The 26,507-nt window shown below is 35.3% G+C and overlaps 1 protein-coding gene across 1 annotated transcript in view; it reads left to right on the top strand.

The window, feature by feature from the left end:
* Positions 1-26,077, top strand: part of LOC141900443 (uncharacterized) — a 40,122-nt gene extending 14,045 nt beyond the window's left edge. Inside the window, exon 3 of the mRNA XM_074787353.1 lies at positions 25,139-26,077. Within this exon, the coding sequence (XP_074643454.1) occupies positions 25,145-25,744 (600 nt within the window). The 5' untranslated portion in view covers positions 25,139-25,144 and the 3' untranslated portion in view covers positions 25,745-26,077. The remainder of the gene's footprint in view (positions 1-25,138) is intronic.
* The last annotated feature ends 430 nt before the right edge of the window (positions 26,078-26,507 follow it).

The raw sequence follows: 26,507 nt of genomic DNA, 5'->3' as shown, positions 1-26,507 counted from the left end.
TGGATTACTTGATGCAACAAAACAAGAATTAGAAGTTTAAATATATTTTCTGATAAAGCAATTAGAGAAATTATTAGTATACAAAATGAAGCTGATAAATATGCGCATGATAAAAGTATAAGAGATTTAAAAATTAGAACGTTAGAAGATGAATTATTTAAATCAAGAAAAGAATCAGAACAACTAAAATTAGATAGAGATAATAAAGTTATTGAAGAAATTGAATTTAAAAAAAGAAATGCATATTTAGAAAATGAAATTGAAAAATTAGAATATAATATAGAATTTCAGAAAGAAGAAAGAGATATATTATTAAAAGAATATGGTAATAATTTTAAAAGGTTAAAAGATGTTTTTAAAAGATATCTAATAAAACCAAATTCTGAAATATCATTAAAAGATAGAATAAGATTATTATTTAAGTTAGAAGGTATCACAATTCTTTCAATTCTAACAGCTGTAACTATGGTATTCACAACAATAGGTTTAGCTATATCAAATTCATTGAAATCTTCTCCTACTCCCAATAAACCGGATAAACCTCCGAATGATAATAATTCTATACAAGATAAAGTTAAGGATGGTTAAAAAAAATTCGCAAAATATTTATGGGAACTATTTAAAAAATCTGCTGCAGCATTACCCGGAGTTATAGCATCAATTGTTGGTTTTAAATTGAAATCTGCTGGGAATATTCTTAACTTTGCTGCTGAACATATTATTTTATTTTTAATTACAGTTGTAAGTGCAATTATTTTTGGGTTAGTGAATATGATAAAAAATAAATAATTAATTTTTTTGTTAAATAAATGAGTGGGAGTTATATCAATCCTTCTAAGAATTCTAGAATATCTAATGCTATTAAAGCAGAAAGATCTCATCATATAATTACTCATAACCCTTCTAATATTAATCGCGATGAAACTTTATATGTTAGAATTCCTCGATTAACACAAATACTTTTTATGTTCCAAATAGTATTTATTTATCAGCCGATATAAAAGTAACTGGTAATAATAATAATTATGTTGATAATGTTGGGAGATATTTGATTAAAAAATTAGCTGTAAAGATTGGACCAGAAAAAGTTTTCTCATTAAATGATTATAAATGATAATAATTTATCCATGCATTAAAAAGATTTATGGTTAACTAAAGAAAATAGAAATAATATGATATTTCAAGGAATCCAATCAGAAAACCAAAATAAATTAAGATCTGAAGCCAATAATGCAGTAGTAACTAATGCTACAGATAAAAAAGATTTATGGAAGCAAATATAAAATTCCATTAGACTTTGAATTGATAAATAATAATGCGCCTTTGTATAAATATGCAATTCAAGAAGATGTTATATTCGAAATAACATTGGCCTAATAAAGATGAATTAGATTTAACCGATACTAATAAAATATTAGGATCAAACATTGTAAATGAAATATTAGGAGCAAACACTAAGAAAGATGATAATGAAAATATAGTTACAGATAAGCATATTGATATTAAAGGTTATGCGGACACACTTTAGGCGAAAGATAAAGAAGAAACTATTGATGATGCGTTAGGGAGGATGAAAAAGTATAAAAATAAAAAAACTATTGATAAAGATTCGGTAAATAGGATGAAAAAGGATTATAATGAAGCATTTGAAGAAGATACGGTAGAGAAATTGAATAGATTGTTAAGGCCTAGGGATGAAAGTGATTCAGATAGTGATTTTTATCTCAAATAATAATATTGGTTGAAAATTGTATAAAATAATAGTTAATAAAAAAGTGGGTTTTAAGCATTAAGGTATCTAATACGTATCTAATACTTATTTAATACGTATCTAATACGTATTATTTGAAATATCTTTTACTGAGGTTATTTTATAAATTTATATTCATATGGAAATTGAAGCCTCAGTAATAATTTTGAACCTTTATTATTCTTTAATTTATTCATATATTCATCATGTAACTCAGTAGGTATAATTTGATTTTCTTCCAATGATTGTTGCATAGATTTTCTATCTTTATTGTAGAATAAAACTACAAATCTTATATTCTCCCTAAAGTCTTTAACAATTGAATTATATTTTTGATTTAAAACCCATGTTGTTATCCAAAAATGTCTCCCAGAGAAAGCTAGATAACATAACTCACTTTCTCTAACTTTTGAATCATGTAAATTAGCGCAATAATCTATAATGAATAATGTATTTGATCCTTTATAAATATCAATTGCTATTTTTATACAATTATCTAAATTTTCTTTTACTGTTTTAGGATCTAATATAATAAACTTTATTATCTTAACTATATCTCTATTATATGTTTTATTCATTTCATAAGTAGGACAAAATAATATTATATTATCAAAATGATTCTTATAAATAGTTTCTAACAAGTCTAATATGAAATGTGTTTTACCACAGTTGGTTACTCCAGTAACTAACATATTATGCGGTTCAAATATAAATAAATCTTTATTCATTTATTCTTTTAATTTTACTAGATAAAATCCATTCATTAAATTTATCGTCATACCCTTTATATTTCACCAAAGAATACTTTTTTCTTTAAGAGTTTTTGTTTTTAATACTTTTTCTGTTTTGTATTCTATTTCATCTGGATTTGGTCCAAGTGTTAATTCTTGTTCATAAAAATAACCTAATATTTCTTCATCTTTTAAATCTTCTAGTTTATAAACAAAAGGTTTAGTTAATATTATCTTTTTAATCTTGAATATTCCTTCTGTAAAATTTGGGGTATAACCTTTATAAAATGTTTTTCGATATTTAAATATTCTAACGTGTTGTCCTATTTTAAATTTAGGTTCACCGAAATCATGTGTTACATACGCTCCATATAAATTATTCCAAACTATTTCTGAATTATCTTCTTTTCTAGCTTGTATAGGTTTCATACCAATACTTGAATGTTTAGAATTATTATAACCTTTCACTAAATCATCTAACACATCGATATATTTATATGTTTCATTAGCAGTAAAATATTTCCACATTCTAGTTTTCAATGTTTTATTGAATCTTTCTATAATAGATGCTTTTTTATCTGAATGTGTTAAAAAATAATCTACATCGTTATCAGATAATAGTTTTTTAAAATGTTTATTATAAAATTCCTTACCTTCATCAAATTGTATCTTATCTGGAATAGCTTCTTTAAATATTGATTTAAAAGCATTTGTCACTTCTATACCAGTTTTATTTTTGATTGGAATTGACCATGCGTATCTACTGAATATGTCTATAACATTCAATATCCAGAAATATCCTTTGTTGTATTCCTCTAAGTTCTTCGTATCAATTAAATCTGCTTGCCATTGTTGATCGATATATGAAACCATAACTTTTCTTGTTAAATAAGTTTTATCCATTTTCTTATGGATTTGATATGTTGGTTGATTTTGTAACCATGATTTTAATTCGCTATATTTTATATTTTCTTTATCGGATTTAATTTTATCCCATAATTCTGAAACGTTAGAATATGATACTTCACTTTCTGGGTTATAATATAACTCTCTTAAATATTGTTCTTTTTTCATCTTATTTTAATCCATTAATAATAATTTAGATTTAGTTTCAATGATTTTATCATTTGATTTATTTTCTGGTATAATAGGTTTATTATCATTGGAATGATTATTGTTATAATCAGATTTATACTTATATTTATATATTACACCAGAGAATATAATAATTGTGATTAACCCAATTGTAATATATAATTTATTATTACCTCCAGCATTAGAAGAATGAGATGGATTATTATTTGAATATCAGATAAAGTCTGTGACTCATTTATATCAGTTAATTTCTTTTTCCTAGCTTTTTTTAATTCTGCAGATCTTTTTCCCAACTCCTTTGCCCACTGTACTTGTTTCTCTGATCTAGCGTTTTTCTTTACGTCACTGTGTGGGTGCAGTACGGCAATACCATCACTCATTTATTTTAGTTAATTTTTGTTCTGGTTAATTTTCTGTTTCGCCGTTTGGTTGTGTTACGGCGACATCTGTTTCGTTCTTACCTGATTTATATTCCATAGGCTTGATATTCGAAAATGTTATGACGCCAGTAGAAATTAATGTCATAACCGATCCTAATTGAAATGAAGCATATCCAACCCATTTTTGTAATTCAGTCATAACTAAATAGTCATTTTTCAAATCACTATATAATTTACATTCATCATCAATTGACATTAATCGGTTGCATAACTTAGAGTAACATTTGACAATACTATCTGAAATAGAATCATTTATTCGAGCCAATCTTGCCTCATCATAAATCTTAAAATATTTTATTACTTTATCTGGTTTCATAGAGTATAGTTCTTGAAAAGTAATGGTCTTAGTTAAAAACTCTTTAGATTTCCCACCGGCAATTAGTAACTCAAGATGGTGTTTACAATATAAATAGTATTCATAATCTTTATTGTTATTAACTTGAATATTATTTTCAATTTTGGTCGGAATATCCTTATTATCACTAATGCCCAAATCATCTAATGTTTTTTTCAATATCGGTATTATTCTTACTCGATTTCTTTGACATTTATATTAGAGGAAAAAGCGAAAAAAATATTATAAGTATTATAAAATGATATTAGTATCTCTTTACGTTAATACTAGCTTAGTTAAGTTAAAGAATTATAGTATTAGTTATTGCTTTTTTTTAAATACTTATCCTTTCAAACCATCGATACCAGAGGCTTTATTTCTATTGATTGACCTAATTGCCTTTGTTATCTCATCCTGAGAGATCGGTTGATCAAGGATATGTCCCGTGTCATCGGGATTAACATCTGCTTGACCCGGTGCATGAATATCATCCACTGTTGAAAAGGATAAATTTTTGAAGTGAGTGTACAAATCATGCATATCAGGAAGGGTAGAATCATCGACATTACTATTTCTAAATTTTGACCACATTTGTCTAAAATTTTTCGACTGTAAGTCATTCAGTAACTCATCGAGCATTTGCTCGTCAAATTTCGACTTAGCGTTGTTTATAGTGTGTTTGTATTTAGTCCTGGCCTCTCTTACCAAAAAGGATTTAACTCATTTGAGAAAAGTTTATATCGTCGAGTGGCTTGGCTAAATAAATTTCTCTTTTGCATGATTTATTGTACGAAGATTTTTTTGCCCTAGTATATGTATTTTCTTTCCCGTGTATTGTCGTGACTGCCGATTGTAATGCCGACGTAAATTCATCAACTAGTTCATTAATTGAGTCATTGTTATGAGGTACATTTACGGCATTATTCAATAAATTATCAAGCTGCTGCTGGACATCGAGTGACCCAAGGTATTGCTTGAAATTCGACTCATTTCCCTTACGCCATCTGTATTTGTGGCACGTAGTCTCGCCCGCATAATGTGTTTCGCCACTGGTTGTATGATTGTTACGACCAGTTAACGATATTTCAAGCAATGCATGATCGCTGATCGCTGATGATCAGAGATCCGAAAATGACACAGTGAACTGATCATATTAAAGTCCAAAAGTACATAATCAACCACACCTTTACCGTTTGGCTGGTGACAGGTGTATTTGCCACAGTTTTTATCGTCATGAGATCTGCCATTCAGTATTAATAAGTCACAACCCATACACACATTTATGAGGTTTCTTCCTGCTTGATCAGGTCTTACTATTGAATCTTATGAAATTCTGTCCGGATTAATGTTATATCTGTCAAGAATGTTATATACGCCGTTACTTAGTTCTTAAAAGGGAGTATGATCGTCAAATTCTGGGGGTAAACCAGATAGATTATTTGTGCGGGAGTTCATATCACCAATCACTAACACATTTCCCTCCAGTTGATTTGCTATTATTTCGCAACTCAAATTATCATAGAAATCAAATGAATTAATACTATCACATGGAGCGTAAATAAGGCAAAGAAAAACATCTTTATCAGTTTTGAAAAACTCTTTCTTTAACCTTACCCATATGACATCAGGATTTTCATTATGTATCAATTTCACACCTGGTAGTAATTCCGATTTGAAAAGTAATAGAAGTCCTCCGGAGTTTCTGCGCGCACGCGGTGATTTTTTTTCTTACACTCTGATAGTACGAAAAGTTTTTAGGAACGGGAAATACAGAATCTATTGAGTTCCATGTTTCTGCGATTAAGAAGAAGTAACTTTCTGCGATTTGTCCTTTCAATTCGGGTATTTCTAATTTACAAGTTCTCGTTTTCCCGGACCTGCTGAACAATCCCTTTATATTAAGGTAGCGTATTTACAAATGGGTGTTTTCGGTGTAGACGTCTCTAGCGGTATCCTATTCACGCGGGCGGGTGTGGGTATTTCCGTTGGTATCGCTATCCAAAGTGATGCGTGCCTGTTGAAGAATTTCACTCAGGTGGTTATCCATGCTGGCCGTATCTTGTAGGTCGGAATGACCCCTATCTGCTGTAGTCTGTCGATCATGCGTACGAGTATTAGATGCGGTGTGCCTATCTGCATCTTGGACGCTGTTTGTCGTCAACGATTGTGATTGGGGTTCATCAGTCGTCGCTGGTCGAGATGGGCCCGCGGGACGCTCGTATAACTTATCATTCACGAACAACAATTGTCTTTAACAAAATGAAATTTCGTTCCTGATTCTTTTCATTTCTCAACAACGCCATTGTATGCCTTGCGCCGTTCTCGTATTTCTTTCGGAATTTGCTGGGTAACCCTTATCCCGTTTGCGTACAGGGTTGTGTATTTCGCGCGGACTTCCTCTCTATCGGGGAAGTATTGGAACTTAGCTACTATCGGACGATCAGATCCTGGTTTAAATCTACCTATGCGATGCACCCGAGCGAACCGTATTCGTTCTCTAGCGTCAGGGATATTCGCTTTATCTTTGAGAACATCGTAGATAACTTCGGTTGGCACCTCTTCTCTGGCTTCTTCTACGCCAAAGAAAAGAAGATTATCCCGCATAGAACGCATTTGGAGATCTAGGACAACATCGTTGAGTTTTTTGTTTTCTTCGCGCAACGATTTCACTTCATCCGAAACGCTGTGGATCTTCTTATCCATCTCGTTGCTTCGTTTCTTTATCGCGTCCAAGCTATCAGACAGGCTAAGAATCGAGGCTTCGATCGTCTCCAGTTTGTCTAGTTTTTCTGACATGCCATGCAATAGTCCGAGAATATCGGCGGCATGTGCATTGTCCCCAGTTCCGGGTCCACCATTTGTGACTGTCGCTGCCATGCTCGGTTGATCACCTATCCCCAGGTGCTTTTGGGGTGAAGGTCGCTGGTCAGTTCGTTTCCCTTCGGATTCTAAACTGTTGAAACTAGTATCACTAGTATCTGAGGCTGTCCTCTTCTGTCTTCCTCTGGATTTTCCCATTTCACAATAACAACGACGTACTTAGATTACTTGACCACTTTTGAACTTCGAAAAACTTCTTCGGGACGTCTATAATATGGATTAGCTTAGGAGCTCCTGACTAGTGTTTGCTAACAGTCCGCCATTATGAATATATATATATATATATACATAACGCACAAACACTGGCGCACCGACAAATTCGACCTAACGCACTCTACCGTCAAACGATTGACGACTATTATTCGGCGCTATTAAGTTCTTGTTGTTTGCAGCAGCCAAATTTAAGTGGACGAACTATTATTCAAATCGCTTTGGAGATTCACTAAAATGCTGTCTTTGAGTCGATGTATAAATGGCAATAACCCATTGCTATTTAAATTGCCACGGCAATAACCCATTGCCAATTTGTCAAAATACAGATAGCAGGAACAAATACCTCAGATCAATCAAAATTCCTTCGTCTTATTTATTTGAATGAGGAATAGAACAGAATAGAATTGGATTTATGTAAATTTGTTCAATAGAATAAAATTGAATTGGATTTTTGTTTTGTAGAATTAAATTTGATTGAATTTGCAATTCGAGCACATGGCTAATTATCATATCAAGGTCCTCCTTCCAATTTGCGAAATAAGCTATATTTTCCAAATCTTGCATATTTGTCAATGATATTCTCTATAGTGCAAACAAAAACATTCCTCCCAACAACCAAATCAACTAAAGATCGATCTTGAAAAATACAAAAAAACGGCACTAAACCGCGCAAAGATAAAAAGTTTCGAATTCCTGGCTATTATGAGAAAAGTTGGTTCCTAACACTCAGAACGAGCATAACAACTCGTTTATTGCTTTCTTCTGCATTTCCTATCCCCACCGACCGGTTGCATTCCATAGTTGCTAGGTTATTTAGTAATAATCTTGACTTAAAGCTGAAATACTGGGACCGGTTTAATAGGCTGGTATTACCTTTAACCCAGGGGCTGACTCAATTGAAAATGGTTAAGTTAGCCCCCGGGTTAAAGGTAATAACAGTCTGTAAAACCAGGCTCTGGGCGAAGCAGCATAGTTGTAATAGCCAGGCACAAGAAGCAGGCATTTGGAAAATATCAAATCAAAAAAAGTAGCCCTACTGTGAAAAAGTACTGTAAAATGGCAAAAAGTATAAGGGAGAGACGAAGGATGGACACGGACAACATCAAAACCCCTCAAGCCCTACAGCCGAGTGTTTTTTGTAAGATGGTAGTGAGTCGATGGCGTCATTTTCGTGTCACCACTTTAAACTTGTTGGTGGGATTTCAGACGAAGATTTGTCAAATGAAAAAATACTTTAATCTTATTAATGCAGTGTGAAATTTCGCTTTCTGTAAATATTTCCCTGAATTATTAGAAAATGTCGATAGTAAGACCGCGGGAAAATTTTCTACGTTGAATGCGCGAATCACGGCGGCAGAGTGCACCTGTGATAAGGCGGAAATAGTTCCATATGGAGGCAAAGTTTTTGAATGATTAGACAGTCGGAGGTGGTTTATCAAATTTTTTAACTGTAGTGCTGCTATTTTCCCAATCAAATTGCTGGATTTCGATCGTTTCTCATAAATCAACACTTGTACTTCAAGTGAGTTTGATGTGCGTAGAGATACATTGTGACTAGCGTAATGAATGGCGGCGCCATGTTTAAGGTGCGCGTCCCTTAAGAAAATGAAATATTTTTTTTGTGAACAAGATGACTTCAAAGTCCTGTGGTTCGAAGAAGCAAAGTCTGATGTACAAATTATAAATCGCATAAAAGAAAGGCAAATTATGAAAAGAAATTGATATTCCATTAGAGAAGTTTGTTTGGCGATAAACATAATTGGTTTACACTAAAAATGCGCTTCGCTTGAAGAACTATGTAGTGTATCAATCTAGAGTATTTGGCAGAATACCCGATGCTAAATACCTTACTTTAAAGGTTTATTTGGTGTAAATCGAATCACAAATATTTCTAATATTTTGTTCTTAACTTTTGAAGTGGAAGCCGGTGTCGGCATCAACGTTTGTGTGCCTGTACGTACGGGTACTGGCGCATTAACAGGCTCAGCATTGATGGTGTATTTATGCGCGAGTAGATGTAATGATTTGTTTTAACCAACCGCTAAATCGGCATTCATTACGCATGATTTTAGAAAATGATATTATTCAGAGTATTTGAATATATCTATCATGGTAATCATAACATTCTTAAGACAAGCGAATTACGTATGTGGACCTATTTCATTTAGGCGTATCACTCAATCTGAAAAGAAAATCTTCCGATCCTGTCACGTGACTTTATGACTGCAACTTGACGATAGCTAAGGTTTTCATTCTTCGAACCAAAAAATATATTTCTGATTTTGGAATGTATTTTTGCGAAAAATATATTTTCTAAATATATTTTCTAAAATGCGTTCCGAATATATATTTTTTGAAAAAATATATTTTTCCATTTTGCAGTTTCGCGAAAAAATGTATTTATAGAAACGCGTTTCAAATATATTTTTATTTTCTAAAAATATAATTTTGATTTTGAGTTTTGCGAAAAATATATTTTTGAAAATGTCTTTTAAATATATTCATTTTTTCAAAAAATATATTTTTGATTTTGTGTATTTCGCAATATATTTTTCGCGTTTCGAATATATTTTTTTGCATTTGAAATATATTTCTCAAATTTTATTTTCAGAAATGTATTTTATTTATTCCGGAAAAAGCATCCATGACGATGTTGTGCAGGTTTTCCACAGCATATTCTTCCTCCTACGATTCAGGTGTCCAATGAATATCCAGAAGAAGTATAACATACTATAAACATAACTATAATATGAAACAATTTTTATTCTAATTACACATTTTAGCGTACCCATCTAATCATCCACATGAAATTTACAATCCTTCATCGTTCAAACTAGGGGTGAAGGGACACCATGCCCACTTAATTAGTAAAATGCTTGACTTGACAATATGACAACATTAAATGCCCCCTGGTGAACAAATACAGAAACCCACTACAATCATAGAACACGTCGTGTGCGCATGCAGTTGCCTTTGTCACATAGAGATCTTAGCATTATACGATCTGAAAAATGTGTTGCACCAAATCAGAATGCTTGTATAAGGCAGATCTATAAATAGTTATAAATAGAACAGCCAGGGCTAAAATTGAATGTGCCAAGTATGCGGCAGGTGGGTTCATGTAGTGGCAGTGTCTCTTAATGCCATCAGGTTCGAAGGGAGGGGGACGCTTCGTGGACAGATGGGTTTTACAGCTTTATAGATCAACACAATGAGATTAATATCAATTGGATCTAATACCAAAATTTGAGTTACTGATAGTTAGAGTACATGATTTTTTCACATGACCTTCAATGATGTTATATATGTGCTACATTTCTAGTCTTTTACTTAGAGTCATCCGGAAAATACAAGTTTCAGTAAATTGTTGTATTGAATAGCTTTTAATTTCAAGAGGTGTTCATTAAGGTGTTTTTTTACGTTTATATATATATATATATATATATATATATATATATATATATATATATATATATATATATATATATATATATATATATATATATATATATATATATATTTTACGTACCTTTTATTGATGGTTCTGGTACCACACAAAATGAAAAGCCTTGAGATGTTGCACACACATAATGAAATAGAAATTTGAATGAGCAAAAATTCAAGAAATGACAATACAAAATAACAAGGGGTAAAGAGATTCAATGTCAATGACGGACAAGGGCTCAGGGACAGAATGCCCACTTCTAACTCCTAATTACATTACATTTGGACTAGAGCTACAAACGGTGTCCAATTAATTTGATGATATCATACAACACCTGTACACAATCTAAGGACTCGGGGCAAGCTTTATTCAAAAGCTGTGGTACACTTACTGGAGATGATTTGTACTGAGAATAATTACCTCCAGTGGCTTTCACGTGGTGTTGATTCAGCACTGTCACCCTTCACTTAGAATTGGGTAAAAAAACTTATTTATGTCTTCCATTTGCCAAGTCAATTGTAAATACAGTCAGTTCCGATATTGACCTGAAAATGATCTGCAAATCTATGCTGCAGTCACGAGGAGACGATTAAGACGTGGATTCTGGCCTTGACCAAACCCAGGTTGATTTTGACTGATGCTTACTCGGATAGCGCTAAAATCACTCAATCATTAACAGGATCTGTGTGACTCACACACAACCAGTTAGCATTCAAACATAATAATTTCATTTTGCCCGGGTTAAGCAGGCACAGACCGATTTGGAACCAGTTTGAATGGTTGGCTCGGACCAAATTTGAACCGGTTCAAAAATGCAACTGAGAATCAAGTTAATGCCAGTCGCTATCGTGGCCCTTCTGAATCTTATACACCAGACTGTCCTGACATAGAGATTAACCATGAAGAATGATTGCTACCCATTGTGAATGGGTTCGAATCCCGAAAAGACCTGATATTTTTTCAAACTCATTTTTGAATATTCATGATTTCTAAAGTCAACAGTGACCGCTAGAACGTATAATTACCTTTTTCTTATTAATTTAGACGAATGAAAATTCTAACAAACTCTATATTAAACTTTCAGTGGTTGTGTGGATGCTTGTACGGGTTTTTGCACGGTAGAGTTAAAAAGATGATATAGAACCATTAAAAATACGCAATTTTCTGATCTGAAAATATCTTTCAATCAAGTTTCTGAAATGTTTTTAATTAGGGTTTTCTGTTTCTTCACAGAAAACCCTATTGAAATTCGCGTGATTATCATTTTTTTAAACCCTTTTCCACACAGTTTTTGTTAAAAGTGTAAAGGCTTCCTTACCTTACCGCTGTCGCCGATACAATCCGTATTTTTTCCTTCAGCCCACTTCAATCTCCAGTGACTGCATGGGAATTTTGATAAATCCACGTTATAAAGGCACTGTCGAGCCGTAAACATCGGAAATTTGGCTCCGTTCAATTAGTAGCCATGTTGTGTTTTCTTTCCGAAATTTCTCTCTTCTGTATGAGGAAGAGCTATCGAATTATTCCCTCTCTTCTCCACAATCAATTTCAAAGTCAATTTCATGAATTTATTGCTCAGCGGGTCCGAGTCTTAGAGTTTACGAGTCCGGCGTTCGCGTGTCTGACAGGTTTACGGGCATTTGTTGGTTACCTCTTTGATATTTAGGGTTTTCTGTTACGTCACAGAAAACCCTATTGAGATTCGCGTGTTTCTTATTATTATTATTATTATTATTATTTTTTTTTCCACACTTTTTTTGTCAAAAGTACATAGGCTTTTTTACATTACCGCTGTTGCCGATACAATCCGTTTGATATCATTCAGCTCACTTCGATCTACAAATACTCCGTGCAAATTTTGAAGAATCAACGTTACAAAAGCACTGTCGGGCCGTAAACATCGAAAATTGAGCCCCATTCAAAGAGCCGACATGTTTTTCTAAGTCGTCTTTCCGAAATCTACGCACGTTTCTTGTCACATCCATTATCAATTCAAGCATAAATTAACAAATTTATTACCCAAAGATTGCACATTCTGTCGCGGTTTTTAAAAACTAATTATAACAATAACCCATTTTCCTCATCAAATTATAATACCAATACACAGGAAATTTACTACTTTAGATTTTAAAAGCACTGTCGAGCCGTAAACATCGACAAATCGACGTGTGTCACTACATCGTCGTTCCGGGAATCAGCTACGAGTTTCTCCTCATTCTGAGAATCAAATCGAGTACAAATTAATTTATTACCAGTGATTTGGCTGCGGGCGTCAAGCAGTTAATTTAGCAATACCTATTTTTCTTTACCAAAATTACCGTGTTTTTACTAAGATAAATCATAAGTACCGGGGAGTCGAAGGCCTAAACTAAACACGCCGAAGAGATATAGCGGAGAAAAGCTGTTATGTCGACGAGGTATATAAATAAAAGAATATATTCCTTTATTCGGCCGCGGGCCTCTATATCAATACCATCAGTACTCTATATTTCCTACAGTACATACCGATAATTGTCAAATCCACAAGGTATTTACTAAATACAAGTATATAACACACTCCTATCCGTATGCTGGACTCACACTTGACATTCGGAGTAAGCGTTCGCTGTGGGGAAAGGAGATCGTTCGCTGTGTCGCTTGAAGTGTTTATCGAGTTTTACGTGACCTTAAAGCTTTAGTATGGTGGCTGATAAGATAAAAAAACACGAATATGCAAATGAGGGCGACATTACGACAAAACGACAAAACTAAAATAACGCGAGAAAACAATGATTTTGATTTTGTCGCCCGCGACAATTCATTATTTTGGTTTTATCGCCCACGACAATGCATTACTTTGGTTTTATCGCCAGCGACAATGCATTATTTTGGTTTTGTCGCCCGCGACAATTCTTCTTTTTGGTTTTGTCACCCGCGACAATTCAATATTTTGGTTTTATCACCTGCGACAATTCAATATTTTGGTTTTATCGCCCGCGATAATCCATTATTTTGGTTTTGTCGCCTGAGAAAATTCATTATTTTGGATTTATCGCCCGCGACAATTCATTATTACGGTTTTATCGCCCGCGACAATTCATTATTTTGGGTTTGTCGCCCGCGACAATTCAATATTTTGGTTTTATCACCTGCGACAATTCAATATTTTGGTTTTATCGCCCGCGATAATCCATTATTTTGGTTTTGTCGCCTGAGAAAATTCATTATTTTGGATTTATCGCCCGCGACAATTCATTATTACGGTTTTATCGCCCGCGACAATTCATTATTTTGGGTTTGTCGCCCGCGACAATTCACCATTTTGGTTTTGTCGCCCGCGACAATTCATTATTTTGGTTTTGTCGCCCCGACAATTCTTTTTTTGGTTTTGTCGCCCGCGACATTTCATTAGTTTGGTTTTGTCGCCCGCGACAATTCAATATTTTGGTTTTGTCGCCCGCGACAATTCATTATTTTGGTTTTATCGCCCGCGACAATTCAATATTTTGGTTTTATCGCCCGCGATAATTCATTATTTTGGTTTTATCGCCCTACTATTCATTATTTTGGTTTTGTCGCCAGAGACAATTCATTATTTTAGTTTTATCGCCCGCGACAATTCATTATTTTGGTTTTATCGCCCGCGACAATTCATTATTTTGGTTTTTTTCGCCCGCGACAATTCACCATTTTGGTTTTGTCACCCGCGACAATTCATTATTTTGGTTTTGTCGCCCCGACAATTCTTTTTTTGGTTTTGTCGCCCGCGACAATTCGATATTTTGGTTTTATCGCCCACGACAATTCATTATTTTGGTTTTGTCGCCCGCGACAATTCTTGTTTTTGGTTTTGACGCCCGCGACAATTCATTATTTTGGTTTATACTTTGTTTTTGTCGCCCGCGACAATTTTTTTTTTGGTTTTGTCGCCCGCGACAATTCTTTATTTTGGTTTTATCGCCCGCGACAATTCAATATTTTGGTTTTATCGCCCGCGATAATTCATTATTTTGGTTTTATCGCCCGCGACAATTCAATATTTTGTTTTTATCGTCCGCGACAATTCATTATTTTGGTTTTGTCGCCCGAGACAATTCATTATTTTGGTTTTATCGCCCGCGACAATTCATTATTTTGGTTTTGTCGCCCGCGACAATTCATTATTTTGGTTTTATCGCCCGAGACAATCATTATTTTGGTTTTATCGCCCGCGACAATTCAATATTTTTGTTTTATCGCCTACGATAATTAATTAGTTTGGTTTTATCGCCCGCGACAATTCATTAGTTTGGTTTTGTCGCCCGTTACAATTCAATATTTTGGTTTTATCACCCGCGACAATTCATTAGTTTGGTTTTGTCGCCCGCGACAATTCAATTTCAGTCCACTTGGGACTTTAGTCCCAGCGGGCTATTGTGTTCACTTTTCGTCCGTCCATAGACGGAATCCAGTTATTTTGGGAAGTTTTGAAGACGCTTCAAGGTAATGTCTTGAGATTTGGTTTATACATGTATCTACCCTAGACACATCGTCAGCCCAAAAACTGGCCCTGTCAGATTCAAGATGGCCGACTGGCAGCCATTGTTGTTTGCCAAAATCAGCACTTTTTAAACATTTTCGAAGTTTTCGTGGGAAATTTTGAAGACGCTTTGATCTTGATCTTTCGTTTATATTTGAATCTACCAAAGGCCCATCAGCATAAGAAAATTGGGTCGATCTGACTCAAGATGGCCGTCCTATGACCTTTTTAGTGCCCAAAAATGTCAATTTCGGCCAGACGTCTAGGTCCTGTAGCTTCCTACTGGTTTGCCATTTCTCATTGCAATTGCTGATGGGTATTCCTTAGAGAGGGATGTTTTATACCTGTGACAGGTATTTTTGATCAGCCAATTATGACGCAATTGGCGGCCATCTTGGTGTCATCAGTACTCATTCGTAGGTGGGAAAAAGTTTTTCCACATTAAATCGATACCTAAGCATATTGTGTTACTATATTCAATTGGAAAGTTTTAGCCCATAACGTGTTCTATGATTTTGTTGAGTTTCAAGGTCATTGGTTTTAGTATGTGGCCATCAGGGGGCGTTGAATAAAACAATAACGTAGTATTGCTATATTATATTTGTACCAAGGCATATTTTGTTACCATGATCAATTGCGAAGTTGTAGTTCATGACATCGTCTATGATTGTGGTGAGTTTTTAAGGACATTAGTTATTCCATATAGTCACCAGGGGGCGTTGAATAGTAGAAAAGCTTAGTTTTTCCTCATTAGATTGGTACCTAGGCATAGTTTGTTACCATGATCCATTGCAAAGTTGTAGATCATGACATCGTCTATGATTGTGGTGAGTTTTTAAGGACATTAGTTATTCCATAGAGTCACCAGGGGGCGTTGAATAGTAGAATGGCTTAGTATTTCCTTATTAGATTGGTACCTAGGCATATTTTGTTACTATGATAAATTGCAAAGTTGTATTTCATGACATGTACTACGATTGTGGTGAGTTTTAAGGTCATTGGGTTTTGCATATGGTCACCAGGGGCGTTGAATAGTAGAATATTTTAGTATTTCCATATTAAATTGGTAACGAGGCATATTTTGTTATCACAATCGATTACAAAATCATAGCTGCTCACATGTTCTATGATTGTGGTGGGTTTCAAGGTCATTGGTTTTTGTATATGGTCACTAGAGGGCGTTGCGTATTGAAATTGTTAGATTGTTGAGCATTTGAAACCACTTCCCAAGTGAGCATGGTGTCCCTGGACCCCTAGTTTGGTTTTTTCACCCGCGACAATTCATTATTCTGGTTTTGTCGCACGCAACAATTCAATATTTTGTTTTTGTCGTCCGCGACAATTCATTATTTTGGTTTTATCGCCGCGACAATTCAATATTTTAGTTTTAACGCCCGCGACAATTCATTATTGTGGTTTTATCGCCCGCGACAATTCATTATTTTGGTTTTATCGCCCGCGACAATTCATTATTTTTGTTTTGTCGCCCGTGACAATTCAATATTTTGGTTTTGTCACCCGCGACAATTCATAATTTTGGTTTTGTCCCCGAGGTTTTGTCGGAACATTAAGTTTTTGGTCGAACAGTGTGTTAAGGTCGTTTTGGAAATTTACTCGGTCTGGTATATTTTGGATTACTGTGTATGTCATTTGTCAGGACATTAAACAGAAGACGACTTAGGATACTACCTTGCGTGACTCCACTAGTTAAACCGTCTCATTCCAAGATGAGGCGTTCCGTTGATTTCGGTTACAAGTTTCCGTTCAGAGATAACTGCTGAGCCATTTGGGCGACCTATCATTGATACTGTTTCCTAATAGCCTCTTTAGTAATGGCTGATGTTGAGCCTTATCAAATGCTTTGTTGAAATCCACCGTTGAACAGGATTCTAAGACTGTGCAGAAAACCCGTTATCGCTGCTTTGCAGCTATATTTTTGATTTGTTGTTATTCGGGTTATTTCATTTAAGTATATTGCTGATCAGTTCATGTAACCAAAAGCGTCAATAAACAGTTTTTGAATTGATCAAGTTTAAATCAAGGTCGTTGAGTCGCGGAGGGCTATTAGAATAACGTTCGTCTTAGAGAGAAAACAAACGACAGAAAAGTATCAGGTGATTGTCGATAGCCTGCTACGGGACACACAGTTGACAAACAGTGTTAGGCCTGCGCCGGTTGGTGCGTACTGGGAATATATATACTGGTTGGTCAGTTGGTTCGGTTGTGAAGTGTGGAAGCTAAGAAAGCCTACCGCGCACCGGTATTTATTTTTCTATATAGGCCCATTATATAGTACCCAATAGCATTTTAGGTACGTAGTTGTTACCTGTACGTGACTGTACGGTGATCTCCACAGGTTAACCGTACGTGAGTTCCCGACTAACGCCGTACGTGAGTTCCTAGTGTAATCTGCAAACACGCGTGCGTAAAAGAACAGAGTTTGGGTTAGGTGAGGCTAGGCTATTTGTAAATCAAATTCATCCTCCCACCAGTTACGTTCTGTGGCACAGTGGGTAAATCACTGGACTACTACTGGATTTTTTTTTCGTTTGGTTTCGAATCCCAATATTGCAAGTCTGAGCGTCAACGTACTCACATATGGCTAACCTTTAAATCACCGTACAGTCACGTACAGATAACAACAGCGTTTTAAGTATTAGACCTAAGTGAGTACGACAAGCCTACCATGCCTATGTACTACAAACACAACTTTTTCCCTCTCGTCGGCCCTACAGTGACGTTACTAATAACTGGTGCCATTATAACATGGATAGGATTTGGTCAGGACTTCACCCAGCACTGGCAGCGGTTGTCTCCACCAGTGATCTCTGTCGCTCTACGATCCTAGTGTAACCATGTGGTACATCAGACACTAAGATTCTTGGTGAAGTCAGGACTAGCCTAAAGTCTAATTCAGTCTATGTACTAATTCACTCGATAGGCCTATTTTTAGCCAACTTGGGACTTTAGTCCCAGCGGGCTATTGCGTTCACTTTTCGTCCGTCGTCCGTCCGTCTGTAGACGGAATCCAGTTATTTTGGGAAGTTTTGAAGACGCTTCAATGTAATGTCTTGATATTTGGGTTACACATGTATCTACCCTAGACACATCTTCAGCCCAAAAACTGGCCCTGTCAGAATCAAGATGGCCGACTGGCAGCCATTGTTGTTCGCCAAAATCAACACTTTTTACACATTTTTGAACTTTTTGAGGGAAATTTTGAAGACGCTTTGATCAATTACCTTGATCTTTTGGATGTATGTGATCCCCCAGGGCCCATCAGCATAACGAAAATTGGGTCGATCGGACTCAAGATGACCGTCCTATGACCTTTCTAGTGCCCAAAAATGTCAATTTTGGCCCGAATTCGGAGTGCTGTAGCTCCCTACTGGTTCGCCATTTCTCATTGCAATTTGTGATGGGTATTCTTTGAAAAGGGATGTGTTATACCTGAGACAGATATTTTTGATCAGCCAATTATGACGCAATTGGCGGCCATCTTGGTGTCATAAGCACTCATTCGTAGGTGGGAAAAGATTTTCCACATTATATTTTTGATATTTAAGCATATTTTCTTACCACAATCAATTGGAAAGTTGTAGCGCATGACATGGTTTATGATTGTGGTGAGTTTGAAGGTCATTGGTTTTTGTATATGGCCACCAGGGGGCGTTGAATAATACAATATCTTAGTATTTCTATATTATATTCGTATCAATGCATATTTTGTAACCACAATCAATTGCAAAGTTGTAGCTCATGACATCATCTATGATTGTGGCAATTTTAAGGCCAATAGTTATTCTATATGGTCACCAGGGGGCGTTGAATAGTAGAATAACTTAGTATTTCCTTATTATATTGGTACCTAGGCATATTTTGTTACCATGATCAATTACAAAGTTATAGTTCGTGACATGTTCTATGATTGTGGTGAGTTTCAAGGTCAGTGGGTTTTGAATATGGTCACCAGGGGGCGTTGAATATTGAAATTGTTAGATTGTTGAGCATTCATAACCACTTCCCAAGTGGGCATGGTGTCCCTGGACCCCTAGTTAAAACAATACAGTGAAGTATTCACACGCAGAAATGCCAATTGATTTGAGCCATGTGATTAAATTTGGCCAGGCCTTCCCTGACCTGCTGACATTAATAGTCAAACCTAGATCCAAAACGTTCATATGGTCACGGCTTGTATACCAGAAATCATTGTAGGCCTGTACATTTTGCTGTTCGTAGGTTTGGTATACCGATTTCTCCATTCTTGACTGATAAGTGTACGGTACAGCTGTATGCATTATACAATTGTTCCAATGGGAATAGGGCCTATTGATTGGGCGTATTATTTCCTGCTTTAGAATACTGAAATAAGCCAAATGTTCATTCAAATATCCAACATCGGTGAAATTTTGATTACTGTATACATGTACTGTAGGTTTTTCATGTTGTATGAATATTTTGCAGTTCAAATGAGTATGATGCTGATTCCAATGTCAAACGCATGAAGTTAGATGGACAGTCAACACCAAGATATCTCTCTTCGACCGATGTTGCACCATAGAAGATCTGATTCTTTCAACTCAAGCAAAGTGATTCAACACGATCGACAAAACACTGGAATAGGTTTGCAGTAACTAAACGGTTCATTTCATTTAGTCCTATGTACTTTTTTAGCCAATTTGAATATTATTGTAATTGAAACTCTGGAACTGTTAACAAAAGAGTTAAAAAAACACAAGTTATGCCTAATTCTCATGTTCAAATTTAATTCAAATTCAAATTTATTTTATTACATCATATTTACAAAGCATATCATTGGTTCATACAGTAATAAAAATTAGGAAAGAACAAATATTATTACAGAATTTTAAAAAAGGCAATGAATTTCTATAACTAAATGAACATTATTTTTCTAATAACTTAGAACAAGAGTGACTCTCCCGTTTATTAGGAAACACACGCAACTAGTGGAATAGGTTTGATTTACACACATGTTGCAGGTATCAATTGTTTATCACTATAGAATTTTTAATCCATAAAAGCCAAAATCAACATCAGCCGGAAACCCAGACCAGATCAATTCATAATTTATTGATTGAATCTACACTACAATATATGTACATGTATTTATTCAAATATTTCAATAAAAACATTAACTTCTTAAATCTATTCTAAATCATAATACGTTCTTATCTGTAAATTCACTCAATCTATCGACTCAGCAGGTGCTTAAGATGAGTTCTTAATAGGACAGATCCATTTTTAAGCATGGTGATAATACAGTATCATGATGTTTGAATGCCAAAATAAATGCCTGGTCAAATAGATTAATATTTGTTGATTGTACGTCCGCGTATGTTCGGTTTCAAAGCTGAATCATATTTGACGTTTACACAGTGGTAGCACATTAGGTTCGAATCTGTCAATGCATTTTATTCTATGTATCGATATTTCAATTTACTACAATTCCGATCTTTCTGAATGGCTTTGCAGAAAACCCGTCATCGCTGCTTGGCAGCTATATTTCAAAATTGCCTTTTCTGACAAAATGTATTTTGTGGCAATGGAGATGTGAAAAACATATTTTGATAAATACGTATTTTTGAAAATATATTTTGAAAAGTACATTTTGTTCATAAATACATTTTTCAGTATGAACTATATTTTCATTTGATGAAGAAATTTTCTGATTATGAAATATATTTTGAAAAATATACATTGATCATGAAATATATTTTCCACTGATTAATGTATTTTCATTTGATGAATAATATATTTTCTAGTCATGAAATATATTTTTCAACATTTAGTTTGATCAAGAAATACATTTATTGCTGAAAAATATATATTCATATGGAAAATAATGTATTCTTTATCACAGAGAAATACATTTTTACACATGAAAATACATTTTATTTCCTTAAGGGATCGCCCATTGAATAGTGGAATTATATGGTGGAATTATCTTGATTGTATCCATACGAAGTATAGTATTAAAGGTTAGTGTCAACAAACGGTCCATTATAGTCTCTCTTATTTATGTGGAAAGACGCTCTTAATCGGGAAAACCGTGGTCTGTTTCGTGTTATCGTTGGCCTACGTGACTGACCATGCGTGAGCGTTCGCTGCCGGTGCGCCGCTTCAAAGTTATGAATAAAGTATTATATAACTGATTGTTAATGACATACATCAAATAAACCTTTTACAGAAAGGTACCTAGTGTCTGACATTCTACTGAAAAATTTCGGATTGATTCACCGCATAGTTTTTTCAGTGAGCATTTATATGAATCAATTAAAATGATTGACAGACGCGGGTGCGGTTGTATCAGCTGTTGAAGACGTTTGATGTAAACAATAATATAAACCACGAGCGCGATAAAAACAGGCACATCAAACTTAGAAGCACTGAATGTTTGAATTACATGTGATTTTAATAGGCATCTGTGCTGGTTAAAAAAAAAAAGTCGAATCTTAATTGACTTCTATTGCATAGGCCTAAGCCAGGACCTCTGGAATTGGATTGAATAATCGACACGGTAATTCACCCGTTATTTGCGATTAATCGTTTTGAAAATCAGTTTGAAGATTGGGTCTGGCAAGATGACCACTCCTATTGTAAAAAAGGTCATTGGTAATCAAATATGGCTGCCATTGGGGAAGCCATCTTAAATTTCTTGTTTGCACAATGCAGCCCGCAATTCTTGATGGATTTCCGCAAAATTCGAAGGTCATCGGCTTTCGAAAATGGCCGCCAGGTCAGCCATCTTGAATTTCTAGCACGAAACGGCCTGCAATTATCGATGCATTTTCATGATACTAGGTGTATGAATTTTGGTAGGTAAATGTCTACCCCTTGTTGAAAATTGAGTTCAAGTATGGCCGCCCGGGTTGCTATCCGTCTTGGGTTTCTTTTTTTCAGCACGATGCCTACACCAATTCTTTATGCATTTTCTCATGCAGTTTGATCTTTAGGGCAGCTGAAATGGGCTTGTCTTTTCATGTAAGGATATATTAACAGAAAATGAACGTTATCGCCACAAAGCCTATACCATCTTAACTATTTTAAAACTTGTTACATCGTTACAATGTAAATCTTTCTGTAAAACTTTGAATACTGGATCATTCTTCTTCTACTGCGTCATGAAGGTATAAGGCCCGTGGGCCTCTTGTTTTGCTTTTCATATCATGTTACTAGCATCAACTTTCTCTTTCAACGGTAAAATTTACGTGATGATCGCCCCAAAATTCAAAGCATAGTACCTGACTGTATTTTAACTCCGACCTAGTCGGACCTGAGAGTTAGATAACTGGTTGGAAAAGTTTTCACTAGATTTCATAAATTTTTGAATAATTTCAATCGAATTTAATTTTCCAGAATGAATTGTATTGACGTGTTGAATGTGACGCTTTGAGATTAAGCCCCATCTTGTAGATCGATACCAACAGACATCGGCCTGTCAATGATTGAAATGGAAAACACCCATAAAGAAGGAATCACTGTGGCTCTTTCGTATTCGAATTGTAATCCTGATTGAATCAATTCCCGAGGATGTTATTTAATCGTATTTTTGCTCGTTTTCTGTATTTTTGGCCTACCTAGAGATATGAATTGGATTTTTAAACATGGAAGTAAAAACCATGATGTTTATGATGTGAAGTGAACGATTATAAACATCTCGTGGCTAACCGTGTCTTGATTCGACCTGTTTGACTTTTCGAAATACATACAGTCATACCTCGGTTTAACGTCCCCCCGCCGATTCACCGCCAACCTCGTCTACCGCCGGGATTTCATGGGAACTGAACATTCGTATCTAAAATGTACAGGAAAAACCCGATTTACCGCCCCTCGCATACCGCCACTGCCAATGTAATATCCTAGTGCAATCCTATACAAATGTATTACAATATTTCCCGATTTACCGCCATCGTAAAAGTTGAGTAACTTGATCTTTGATAATATTACGATACGCCACCATAAAACGATACGTCCGATGACCTGGTTCATCGATCCGATGACCACCTCACTGCATACGATGGAATAAGACAATAATTTACGGCGATATATGCATTAAAGGCGGCGTAGCAGTGGTGTGTCTATTTACGAATCGATATGCAGCGATTGGTATCGTAGTATGAACAATATAAATGTTGCATGTGATATGATTCCTATTCTAGCCAACGATGTTTTCCTGATGATGTGCCCCGATGTTTATTATGTAAAAAGTTGTAAAAGGATGTTTTTTTTCAGATTTTTTTCTTTATTCATCACATCAATATACATCGTAGCCTACGATAAAAATCTTTTTTGTTACTAGACTTTTAATGAAATAGATAGAAGCCAAGATAACTGCAAGCTTTTTTCCACTATTATTCACTCAGGCATGGAAAGTGGTTGGTTTAGATCGCTCCCCGACTCACGGGAACGATATACTAACCACTGGCTATACTTGGTTTCCATGAAATATCAACCGAATTATAAGTTATTTTGCATCTATTGTCCAAAAACAGTTAGTCGATGACGATGTGAACTATAACTAACCGTGGATATGAATGCAGATTGCTTAATCCTATCTCATCTCAATAAATAATGGGCAAATATTCGATGAGACGATTTTTTCCAATTAATTGAAATATCATGCGACGCTATATGGTAAGGAATAATAGAAATGATAGATTTGTCATGAGCCTTGTTTCGGTGGATTCTGAGCAATTGATTGTTCGGTGCAACGCGCAACGTAAAAAACACTAAGCCGTTGAAGATAGGCTTTAACGAATAACAAATTGTAATCACCGATAGAGTCCACATTGAAGGACCGTCTGATTAACCACAGTATTCAATGCAATGTCCGTTCTGATTGAAATTAGTCGAAATTAGATGAAATAAAGTGTACTTTGTCTGTCGGGATTTCATACGTTCTAATATACGTAAGTTATCACTTTCCCGACAGTCTTCAGCTCTGCGCATGCGTATAAGTATTGCGTGTTTTATGTCCGTTCAGCCATTTAAGTCGCAGGAGCCAGATATTCTTTGCTTGTCGTCTGTGTGTATTTACTCGATTTAGTTATCCATAATTAAACATAATTAAAAACTCACTTTTCTAGAACGTGAATTCGAAATAAAAATACGATATAGATTTTCCAGGATTGTGTTCCATACTTCAGTGAAGCGGACACATTTAGCAAACCTTGTCAAATAGTGCTAGCATGTTTGGAATCGGGTGAACGAAAATCACTAGACACTTTGTCGAATTTAGCACCAAATCCATTCGCTCGTATAAGCCGCCGGACATAAGTTGTGTCCGAACAAATGCATTTGTACTTATAGTTTTAAATAAACACTTTTACTTATTGAATTTATTTTTCATTCATTTTTGAACTGCTCTAAAGGTCGAAAATCATTAAAATGTCCGTGGGCCCCTGGTTCTATTTTGATGATGTGTGAGTTCTCGAAAATTCTTTAATAAATACATGTTGCTACACTTTTTATACATGAACAAGTACTAGAGTATTTGTGGGAAGGTCGATAAGTACAGTACACTATCTGGAACTGGTTAACGCATTATAGTGGAAATCGATCATGTCGGTTGTCGGTTACGTACCTGGTCAGGTAGCAGTTATACCGTCTAGAGACTGTTATGGTGGGAAATCTTTATCGTATATACGATATATCGTATAGCGAATGTGAACAGCACCGGACCATCATGTTCATTAGATTTATTGAATGAATCTCGTTTATTCTTTTTATAGGGCACGATGGACGCATTTGATGGTCTCCAATTCCATATGCATAAGATTAATAACAAGACGTTCCATGCCACGGTAATACGACCAGGGAAAGGCGGGCATCGTTATCACCATCATTTTCATGACCAGCGCTATGATGATGCTGGAGCTCTATATTATGTTGTTGCTGTGGTGCTAATATACGGTATTTCCATTGTCATGCTGATAGCCTCGCACATTAAGAAAAACAAGATGGATAACCATATCAGTATTTACCTAAAAGAAATCGCCGTTGTCCGTAAACAAACACGCCGAGATCAGGTTTTATGTGCAACTGTTAAGTCAACACCACCAATGATTCAGAAAACAACGAAAGAAAGCACGCTTGATACCGATTCTTCAACGCATCTTCAGGGATCGGTCGTTTCGCTGAATTTGTACGAAAGTGAGGCATCATTGCCATCTTCCCCGTTCGCCACTCAACTTTCAGTGAACACCCGGGAAGAAGTAAATAAATTTCCCGAATATTCACACGTTCGCTTCATAGATGAGGATGCTGAAAATTGCGTGAACAACAGTGGAACGTCCCCTGAATCGGAACGTAATGTCCCTTTACTCAAGATAAGTTAATATTCCGACGACGAGAGCATGGATAGTGGGTTTCGAAATCACTAACTAATGCTGTGAATGGACCGAATGACACAGGACTCGTGGATAGAAATCATCTGTTATAAACATGCTTATCAGCGGTCTGTGTACTCATTTGTGACAAGGATATTGTTTTGATACATTGGAAATTCGCATTGAAATTGGCTGCAGGAGGTCAAACGTTCCAAGATCATATGACAAAATCGCGACGCCAAGAACCATTTAAATATAAAACAAATCAAAAACAACCATTTAGGAAAACCATATCAGCCTGTTTGAAGTTCTTGATATGTAGACCCGCAGGAAGGAATCGTAAGAAAGAAAAAGAAAAAGCCTGATATAAGGCTAAAAATGTTACGTTTCTCCACAAATATATGTAACTTTTTTAAATGAAAAAGCATGAAATTTCCAAAAATGGATATAAAATGGCAGGGGAAGATCCGAATTATGACCTACTGACTGCATATTAATGTTTTCAAATGACATATTGTCACCGGTACCAAATAACAAGAAAAAGAATATAGGTGAATTTAGTCACGGAGACGGAGTGGGCGTTCCCCTCGTTTATCTGTACAGTGTATTTCTATTTTAAAGTATGTACGAGGCAAAATGCTTCGACTCACTCAGTCTTTATGTAAAAAAACACCTTACACTCAACTACTTCCGTGGCCCCACAAGTTCATACATATACATGGTAAACCAAAGTTATTTTTCTAAAATCAAACGGGAAACTTAATCGCAGATA

Source organism: Tubulanus polymorphus, chromosome 2 (assembly GCF_964204645.1).
Source record: "Tubulanus polymorphus chromosome 2, tnTubPoly1.2, whole genome shotgun sequence".
Taxonomy (NCBI): Eukaryota; Metazoa; Nemertea; class Palaeonemertea; order Tubulaniformes; family Tubulanidae; genus Tubulanus; species Tubulanus polymorphus.
The sequence above is the reverse complement of the archived record's forward strand: the minus strand, read 5'-3'. Positions and strand labels throughout refer to the sequence as shown.